The sequence below is a fragment of the Neophocaena asiaeorientalis genome, unplaced genomic scaffold (genome assembly GCF_003031525.2).
Source record: "Neophocaena asiaeorientalis asiaeorientalis breed wild unplaced genomic scaffold, Neophocaena_asiaeorientalis_V1.1 scaffold203, whole genome shotgun sequence".
NCBI classification, from domain to species: domain Eukaryota; kingdom Metazoa; phylum Chordata; class Mammalia; order Artiodactyla; family Phocoenidae; genus Neophocaena; species Neophocaena asiaeorientalis.
In genome coordinates this window covers 1,968,261-1,978,837 of record NW_020172776.1, presented here as the reverse complement: position 1 = coordinate 1,978,837, position 10,577 = coordinate 1,968,261, and the positions used below count along the sequence as shown (strand labels likewise).

The 10,577-nt window shown below is 43.0% G+C and overlaps 1 protein-coding gene across 1 annotated transcript in view; it reads right to left on the bottom strand.

The window, feature by feature from the left end:
• Positions 1-10,577, bottom strand: part of SLC22A16 (solute carrier family 22 member 16) — a 33,423-nt gene that overhangs the window by 4,705 nt on the left and 18,141 nt on the right. The window contains exons 4-7 of the mRNA XM_024740938.1: positions 8,937-9,468; positions 5,933-6,060; positions 3,702-3,811; positions 2,595-2,694 (exon numbers count right to left, since the gene is read on the bottom strand). Of these exons, the coding sequence (XP_024596706.1) occupies positions 2,595-2,694; positions 3,702-3,811; positions 5,933-6,060; positions 8,937-9,468 (870 nt within the window). The remainder of the gene's footprint in view (positions 1-2,594; positions 2,695-3,701; positions 3,812-5,932; positions 6,061-8,936; positions 9,469-10,577) is intronic.

The window sequence follows — 10,577 nt, the reverse complement described above, 5'->3', positions numbered from 1 at the left end:
TTTTTTTTTTTTTTTTTTTTTTTTAAGGACGTCTCAATTTGTTTTACTACTTATGAGATTGTTAGTGAATTTTAGAAAAACATGTTAACTAGTATAACACCCATGATTTCACTGTTATTGTTGTTTAGGGCAAAGCTAAATTTTAAAAGCCATTCTATTTGATTTAAAATATTAAGTAAATTATAGCATGAATGGCACGCAAGGTGAGAGAAATGCTCCGGTGGACTCAGTTGTGGGTACACAAAATGCCCTATCCTGCAAGAGTTCAACAATTTAACTGGGGGACAAAGACATACATGTGAATAATACAGCCAGACTATGACAGCGGGCTGCGGAAAGGGTACACACGAAGTGCTATGCAGACCTGGGAAAGGGAGAGGTTGCATCACTGGATCTGGGTGGGCTTCTTAAAGAAGTGGAGTTTGCTCTGGTCTTAAAAGAGGTTTAGCTGCCTCATCTAAACCCCTAGAGCTTTGGGCCTTCCACTAGTTGTCCGGCAGAGGCAGTGCAGGAGGACGAACTAGGAATGAGGCAAGTGGGTCCAGCTCTGGTCTCATTTCCCCAGCCATGCAAGTCACAGCCACTAAAGCTCCAGGACACCCTCATCCAGAAGAACCTGGTGAGGCCGTTGCTCTCCACGAAGTCCAGGAAGACCCTGTGAAAGGGACTTCATAGACATACTGGGAAGAAATCACTGCCTTAACGCATCTTACGGTCCTGGGAGCCCTCAGGGCTCTGACCCAGATGGAGTGCAAGCTTCTGAGGCAGTCTGGATCCTAAAAGTTCTTGGATTTACCCCTCAAAAAGGAAAAAAAAAAAAAAAGGTCTATATCTATCTACCGTAAAATATGATATAATTTTTTTAAATGCATAAAATAAATGCACAGTTTAAGAAATAATTATAAAGCAAACACATCATGGTCTTGATCACCCACAAGAAAACACTGCTTGCACCCCAGAAGCCTCCCCTTCTCTCCTCCACAGGTGGTCCTGGTTTAGTCAATTAGCCTTATCTGCTTTTCTGGTTTTAACATTACTTTCATGGCTACAGAATGTATAAAACTGGTCCCATTCTCTTAAAAAAAAAAAGATACATGAAGTTTGTGGGGGGAGGAGCATTCTCTGCAGAGGGGGTGTTGGGGCAGAGGACGCCGGTGGGGATGAATGAGAACAGGGTGTGGAGAGGAGGGGGAAGTGTGTGAGGAAACAAAACAAAATAGGGAACATGGGCAGGGGGGTCAGTCTGGAAAGGCCATGAGTATCAGGCAGAGTTTGGGTTTTGCTCTGAAGGTGAGGGGCAGTTGGACCAGAGCTCCGGTTCAGCAAACTACTCTGATGGGGCCGGGGCGTGTGCAGGGAAGGAACCAGAGAGGCAGGCGGTGATGAGGGGCTGGACTGGAGTAGGTGAGTAGGCTGGTTGTGAGAGAGAAGGAGAGGACTCGGTGTCGTGGGTTGGAGGGGGTGGGAGAATAAAAAGTTGGTGCTCGAGTGTCACGCTGCAGGCCACAGACTCCTACCGCAGAGGGGAGACGGGTGGAGGAAGTGCAAGTCACCGGCCGGCTGGGTTTGGGAAACGGTGAAGCTGTTTAGTCACCCAGGGAGACTATCCATGGGGCTAGTGGGTCTGCTGCTTGGAAGAGAAGTCAGAATCAGGAGAGGTCACCCGCGCGCAGGGACTGAAAAAGACAGCCAGAATGGCTCTTGGAGAATGAAGCAATCAGAAGACAGGAGCACAGGAGGAGCCCCAGAGGGAACAGCCTAGAGAGAACGAGGACAAAGAAGTCCCAGAGAGGGAGCCTGGAGGGGGAGGGAGGGCCGGCCCACCCAGGGCTCTCCCCTTGGTGGTGCAGCCCCTCAGGCCACCCCCCACATTCCGCACTGTCCGCATTTCCCTGCCCCCTCCCCTCCCCCCATCCTCTTCCTGACCCGGGTGTGTAACAGTGGTCCGCGTGGTTTCCCAAACTCTCAGCCCGGCCACGAGGACACGTGCAAACTGCACAGAACCCCTCGCACACTTCATAACCAGGAGGACGGCTCACACTGCCGGAGCCAGGAGGAAGCACGCAGGCAGCCTTGCCTGTGAAGAGCCCCTCAAGTTTCGGGGAAGCTGGAAACCACAGATCCCTACACCTCTCCGCCAGACACCACTGGGTCCTTCCGGGAGCAGCAGCCTCCAGACCTGGCCTTGACCAGCCGTCACACGGTGAGAACACAGAGGCAAGGGCTGGGGGTGGGAGGCAGCCTGCGGATCCAGACAGAGGGGCGCCGGCTGAGAGACCAGAGACCAGAGCTCTCCCTGCCCAGTCCCGGCTTCACAATGTGCTGAGCAGAGGCCCTGCTCTGGCTGGCAGAGCTGCGATTAACAGCTCACAGCCGGAGGCGGGGCGGGATGGGGAAGAGGGGGAGAAGGCAATCAACGAACAAGAAAAACAGCAACCCACCACCCTACTTACCAGCTGGTGAGCTGTTAATTAGGTTTCTATAAACCCCCATAACCGAATTATAAATTGGCTTCCAATAAATAAAAATATAGAAGGCAGTCAGCTCTTCTGCCTCGCTGCTATCTCAGTAAAGTTCTATCAACTGATGAACACCTGTGGCATGAAGATCCAAACGCTGGAGAGGTAAATGCAGAATGGGGCCGCGATGCTCCCCACACGGCCCACCGTGCTGCCACTCCCCACAGCCAGCGACCTGGAAACGCGGAGAGGATTAATACAGCAGCAAGAACAGAAGACAAGAAAGGCACAGGTTGCAGAGAGTGAGGGAACAGCTGCCCAGAGCCCCTGTCCACCCTTCCAGCAGAGAATAAACAGTAAAACTTAGCTTAATATACTTGGAAATAATTTTACTTTAATTTTTTAAGAATCGTTCATGATTTATATTCTCATTCTGTGAAACAGCAGTGTAAACAAACATGCAGATAATTCAAGACAATTCAAGACCAAAAAAGCAGGGAAACCAATCAGCATCAGCTATGCAGATGAGGCCCTTACATACGCTCATTGAGTCTAATATTGCGGATAACATCAGTCTTGTAGAGCAGGAGTTTATTTGGGGTATGGAGTGGGGATTTGGGAAACCGAAAGATTTATATCTATGGAACATCCTATTTCAATTTTTTAAAGTCAAGCAATATCTTAACGTGCTTTCCTTTAAAAGTTATTTAAACCTTATAGAATGTCTAGTAGGAAGCAAAGAATGTGCCTTCAACATGAATAAGTATCTCTTATTAAGCTGAGGAGAAAGGCCCCAGGAGAAACCAAACCTGCCACACAGCTTGATCTCAGCCTTCTAGCCTCCACAGCTGTGAGAAAATTCACTTCTGTTGTTTGAGCCCCTCAGTCTGTGGTGCTTTGTTATGGCAGCCCTGACAAACTAAAACAACTGACATCAGGACATCAAGAGATACAACCTGAGAAAATTAGCCTTGAGTCGATGTAAGTCGACTGTGTTTGAGACTTAAAATGGTTTTAGGATAATAAGAGTGTTATTTCAAAACAAGTTCTCTAATATCCTTGCTAATGACGTATAGACAAAGCCTCAGATTCAGAATTAGCGCCATCATGTAACCCCCCCATAGCTCGGAGCTCCAGTAACTTCTACGGAAAGAAAGCATTTATACTCAAAGGCCAGATGAAATCAAATGACACATAAGTGAAAGATAACAAGAGAACAACAGAAAAATAAGTAACTCTTACCTTACAGTGGTTGGATACATCTCTGCTGTATAAAGGTATATAAGGCCAAACGCTGCCCCTATGGAAAATTTTCCAGCCATAGTTGCCACCACACACCAAACATGGTAATCCTGAAAAAATATATATTAGCAAAATAGACCATCATTTTGTCATCAAGTAATATTTTTAAAAGAAAAATAGAAAATCCTTAAAATTATTACTTAAAACTTTCTAATTCTCCAGTATTTTCCAGAACAATGAAGAGTTTTATTTTGTAAACTCAACACATGGTCTGCGAAAGCTTTCCATCTTTATGAAATTTAGAGGAAAGTTTTATTGTGCCTCCCTGCAGCCTTGGAGATTTCAAATTACTAAATAAGAAAAGCTATTTGGGGAGAGACACTTTGGAATGAGACCCTCCCAGATGGTTTCTGCTGTTGTCCCTGACATGTTCTATTTCCTGCAGTGGTTCTCAGAGACCTCCCACAGTCGATCTTTTCTCTCCTCCTCTGTCTGCCAGATGGGTGTTGAGACCCAGGTGACCTTGGAGCTCATGTGTGAGGAGTGGCAGCACCTCTGTCAACCCGAGTCCCTGAATGATTCCATGGAGCCAAACACCCCCTTCACCACTCCCACAGCCACCAACGAGGTACACCCACATCGAACTTTCTATGAGCAAGAAATAAATGTCTATGATGTGAAGTTACTGAGATTTGGTGGTGCCTCTACTAAGGCAACCAGTGTCACCTTGTCACCTTAATTACTATTGTAGACGATATTTGTTGAATGAATTAATGGGACTTAAAAATTTTGTATTGTGTTGACATTACCATTTGGAGAGAAGTTTTATTAGAGGGGAAAAATTTGTGGCTAAGGGTTAGTACTCTATTTCTAGAAATCCCCATCAGCCACTTTCCTGTCTTCCACATTGCCGCTGGGGCTTAACCACCGTAGAACCTGAAGGTTCTAGGGTTTCCCTAAATCTTCACCGCTCAAAGACAGCTGCCATTAACTCAACAAATGTAACTGCAAGCTACTTAAAAACACAAACAAAAAGGGTGTGGATGAAGCTCCCTCAAATTGGCAGAGACCTCCTCGTCTTAAGCAGTTTTAACTGATGTGTATCAGTTGTATATATCAATCACCTGGAAACGTCAATACATAAAACATTTGATTCACCAAACCTGATAATTAAGTGAAGCGTTACTATAAAAGGCAGTCACTGGTTAGCTTAAGTTAAATTTCAAACAATATGCGAAACTTAAAATGCCTTGATCTAAATGTTGAGATACTATTGCTTAATAATTATTAAATCGATTTAAAACAAAGTATTTTAAAGTATTGTTATAGTGACCATATTTTCCATATTGAGAATGAAAATACAGGTTTTCCATTTTGGGGGGAAAGAGAAGAGCACTTCTGGGTGCAAGAGGTATGCTAGGGGATGGAGTTTGCCAAAATACAGGAATGTGAAAGTCGTTTCAGTAGTTTATGGCACTGTTTCTCACTAAGAAATTGAATTTTAAAAACAAGCCCCTCGGGGGATTTATGCACACTAGAAATTGGAAACTACTAACCTACCACAGTGGAGAAAAAAAAAACACAAGCCTACTTCAACTGGAACAATCCTGAACATAAGACATATCATATCTTTCAGCTGTCTCCATGGCTCCCTCCCTCCTTCAGGTTTCTGATCAAACATCACCTTCTCTGAGAGGCACACCATCCTCAATCACCTTAGATAAAATAAAATTGTTCACATGTGCCTTCCCCCTCCATACACAGTCATTCTCCATCCCTCGTCCTATTTTGTTTTTTTTATTATACTCAGAGAAACTTGACTTACTGCGCATCCTCAGCACCTAGAAAAGAACCTGGCACATACTAGATGCTGGATAGATCTCTCATGAATGAATAAAAGTTTAAGATGACGATAATTACTGGAAGATGCAATCTACTCTTCTCACTCAGGATGGTCATGTTGGCAAAATACAACCGTGGCCATCTCTCGGAAGTGGGATTATAGGCTTTTCCCTCTACCCCCGCCCCACATTCCTTTTTTTCCTTAAATTTTCAACTATCTGTGTAACAGAGAAAGAATCACTGTTAAAGAAAACATTTAAAATACTATGTACAGCATATACTCTATCCATATGTCTTAATTCCTCTTCATATTCATAAGCTGAAAATGCTCCCATCACACTGTCATAGTATAACTAACCATTCCCTAAATAAAACATAAAGTAACTCACCTTGGGGATCACCAGAATCACACCATTGGTCACTGCACTTGAGAGAAGGGAGAAAACCAGAATGCTTCTTCTCCCCACATGGTCCATCCCGAAGCACACAAAGATGTAGGCAGGAATTTCCACGGCACCTGTCATGGAGCAAAATGATACATCTCAATAGCCACAGTGTCCAACTGAACAAGGGGACCCTGCCTTCTAACAAGGGGACCCTGCCTTCTAAAGAGCTTCCCTATGCCACCCAAAAGGAATGGTCAGCCCTCTCTCTGCTGCCAGGGGCTTCTAAGAACTATCTAACAACTGCCTGAGAGGCAGCAAGTCCCACGACTTTTAAACTCACTGGAGTGGGCAGGATGTTTGCTGTGACGTGCACTAACGCTCACATAATCTGCCTAGCACTTATCCCCTGTCTTCGGAATCTTATCCCGGACTAGGCAGGAAGCTCCCCAGGACACAACACAGTGACTGGAGCATGGGCTGGTTGAATGAATAAATATGTAAATTAATAGGCAACATTGATCTTTTTTGACCTTTGGCTTCTTCTGCTTGGCAGAACTATGGGGAAATGTTTGTACTGTAACTTCGAACATAGCAATTAAAGTAGAAAATTCAGTGCCAGCTTTTCATCTATCAGCCAGAATGCATCAGGGAGCAAGCAAGAAGTTCTCTCAGCAAAACTGACCAAACCCAATAACAGCCTTTGAGAAACTGTCACTGTTTACTAGCCTAGCTTGTCCACGTAATTCAAAGGTCTGTTCTTTCGACCCTCCGGAGCTTGCCTAACCCCAGGACACTACCCACCACTGCCTTTTAGGACTGATGTGCATTTTCCCATTCAACTACAGAATGCTGCAAGCACCTGGACCGGCAGGTCTGGGTCTACATGTCTCTTACAATTTTGGGAACATATCTCTGCAGGTGGACACATATTTTCTGAGTTAATATTCTTAGCAGTACATCAGAAATTAAACTCAGTTGCAGCTGCTCAGAAAAAAAAACCAAAAAAAATGGCTGGGCAAAGACAAAAAAATAACATTCTGAGCCCCATTGGAGAGACAGCCTCCCTCCTTTTCATTAACATGGAAAATAAACAACTCCAGAGAAAAGGCCTCCCTTTCACGGACCCTGCTGTAGGGTCCATGCCTCCAGGCCCGAACAGTAGGTACATCTATTACTCTACTCTTTATTTTGCTTGTTTGTTTATCAAACACTTTTCAAGGTCAAATAAATCAATGATTCCCATGAGAACCTCACGGGAATAAGCCTGGATTATTACCCCCACTTTCCAACTCAGATTAAATGACTTGAGCCCAGTGAGTAAGTGACAGCTCAGGGACTGGTCTTTGGGAACCAAGGCCCCTTTCCTGCAACCTCCCTCCCTCATGTCTGGTTCCCTCCACGTCTGACTCAGGGCTCCCCTCTCTACAGCACTGTGTGCAAGGCCAGCAACCGACTTCCTGGAGTCTAGCAAAGCTGCACAGCAACTGGGAAACAGCTGAAGAGACCTTTTAAAGTACATTCCACCTTGATGTTTCTTGAGTTGTTGTATAGATGCTGCATCTAAATTTTGACTTGACTATGTCTGGGATAGAAATGGTGCAACCAATGAGGCCCAATCTGTCTGGGATTAGGACCATGTGCCCTTATCTTCTTTACTTTATAATGTATAACCCCATTCTGCTCCTGTCTCCACATAACCTCAAAGATATGTCTTCAGGCTACTGTAGCGCTTATCACCTGCAAGTAGCACAAAACCTAAGCTGAAATTCCCACCAGCACCAAACCATCTCAGGAGATGAAAACTTGTGCAAAAATTTCACAGCACGGAAGTGTTGACTAGAATCACCTCTCAGGCAGAGGGCTGCTGGCAAGGATAATGACATGAAAAATCAAAGGCGGTGGAGACTATAAAACCATGGTATTTTTCTCGGAAAGATTTTTATATTTACGAGATTGCCCGGTTTCTTGAGAATTTACATCTCCATCAAAATTAAGACTATAGCATAAAGATCGAAAACTCCAGCACTCCTAAGCTTCCCCATGCCACACCCCACCCTACTTCATTCTCCTATCATTTGCTGCTCTGTTCTACGAATACTGCATCCTTTCTCCAATTGACACATAGAATGTGTTTGAAGTCAAGATAGTCTCTTTTTACAAACTTGTTGGTCTGCCCAAAGAAAGAGTAAAGTTTTTTTCTTAAAATTACTTCTCTCATAATTTCTGCTGAGCTATAATAAACAAAAACAGTGTCTCATTAGAACACTTTAATGAGAAGGGATGTTAGCTATGTATAAAAATTTTAAAGCAAACTTTTCTGGGGATAATATCAAATACAAGCAGCCTACACGGAAGTAACCAGCTGGACAAATGCATTTCTGATAATTCTCTCGTGTCTGGTGTGAATTTGGTTTACCCTAGGAGTCACGCCTCAAGCTATCACAGCAGTATCTGAAGCTATTTTAACCTGCTACTGAATTAAAAGAAGCATGACAACATAAGTTACAGTTGTATGTATTTAGGTTATTTTACTGACTAAAATTCCTAAATTAAGGACATTCGAAGGTAGAAAGATACCAGAAGATCTCCAAGACATGTTAAATATTAAAAGGAATGCAACTTGCAAAGAACAGTATGTAGTGAATAATCTCATTTATGTTAAAATATAAAACGTTTATCTGCACAAATGTATGGAGATGCATAAAAAGCGATCTGAAAGTACAAGCCAAAGTTTATAGAAGTTACCTCTGAAAGATAGTTCTGAGATGGCAATGGGCTTAAAGAAAGGAAGCAAACAAGGAGAAGAGGCAGAAGAGGAAGAAGGGACTCAAGTCTTCTGTTTGCATTTTTTAAAAAGAGAATATATACATGTGTAACACTAAAAGAGACCATAATCATGTAGTTGGCAGTATTGTTCCTGGTAGAAAAAAAGACAATAGAAACATTCTCAAAACTTGGTAGAAATTTCACTTCATGGCTACAACTTAAATGTAATTTAACCACTTACCCATGAGGAAGAGATTTAAATATTCGTTGCCTCCCAAATTAACAGAATTCAAGGAGAAGGTGTAGAACCCAAAACACCCCGTGAACCAAATCAGCCAAACAATAAGTGTCCTTGTTCCAATACTCCAGTCATAAAACAGATCTGATAGGGTGTGCTTCTCAACTTGAGAGGACTTATTACCAGCAGAACCATTGTGATCCAGTGATAAAAGTTCTGACAGTTTACAGGATCTCGTCCTATTCCACTTGGCCATCGTATCAATTACTTTTTGTGCTTCTTCATATTTTCCCTCTGAGAGAAGCCAAAAAGGTGTCTCTGGGAGCATCCAACAGCACAGGACAAAGGGGACAGTCACTGTGGAGAGGACTATCTGATAGATCCACCAGGTCCTGACCAAGTAGCCCGTCAAAGCCACCACCATGGTTCCAAAAGCAAAAAAGGAATGCAAGTGGATGGATGCCCACGTCCGAGACTTCATGCCGACAAATTCTGTCACATAGACAAACACCACCACGAGATAGCCACTTCCAGACTGCAAAACAAAGCAGGGAGGGTGGTCCAGATTTAAGGTCACACACATAACTACTAAGGAGTCAAATCTCTCTGCAAATCACACATAGGCAAGAAAGAAAATGACAAAGCATTGTTTTCTGAAACCCGTATCATGTTTATACAATGGCGTTTAATCCGATCCATCCTTCTTCTTTAAATGGGTCCTTTCATCTTCCCACACCCTGTCCACCCCAAATGGCAAAACTTGAGTGGTTATGCATGATATAAATGTTAGACACTGCCTTTTGCTTCATTTAAATATTCCTTTACAGTGTGAATTTATGTCTCAGCTCCTTGCAAATGTGTGTATCAATTCATCTATATAGAGAAGAGCCTTATTATCAAATCCTAAATTTTAAATGGGGACAATTTATGGTAACTAGTGAGAAGAAAAAAGATTTGATAAAAACTTCATTTTGACAGGCAATAGCAATAACAACAAAACAACCAGACAAACTGCACTTCAGGGAAATTCAGAATTTCTGTGCATCAAAGGGCACTATCACCAGAGTGAAAAGCCAACTTACGGAATGAGATATATGCAAATCATGTATCTGATAGGAGACTAACATCCAGAGTATGTAGAGAACTCCTAAAACTCAACAATAAAACAAACCCTCACAGGATATTTGGTTCTGTCAGAAACATCCACAAAACATTTGGTCCACACCAAAAGGTCCTTGAAATTTGCTCCTATCCAAAACATCCACGAGCATATTTGGTCTATGTCAAATGGTTTTGGACAGGACCAAATATCAAGTACCTTTTGGCCTGGACCAAATGTTTTATGGATGCTTTGGACAGGACCAAACGTCTGCTAACCAAACAAACAATCAAATTCAAAAATGGATTTTTTCAAAGAAAATACAGGAATGGCAAATAGCACACAAAAAGATGCTCAGCATTACTAATCATTAGGGAAATGCAAATCAAAATCACAGTGAGATGCCACCTCATGGCCATTAGGATGGATAGTATCAAGAAAACAAACAAACAAAAAATAACAAGTGTTGGTGAGTATGTGGAGAAATCAGAACCCATATGCACTATTGGTAGGAATGTAAAATGGTACAGCTGCTATGGAAAACA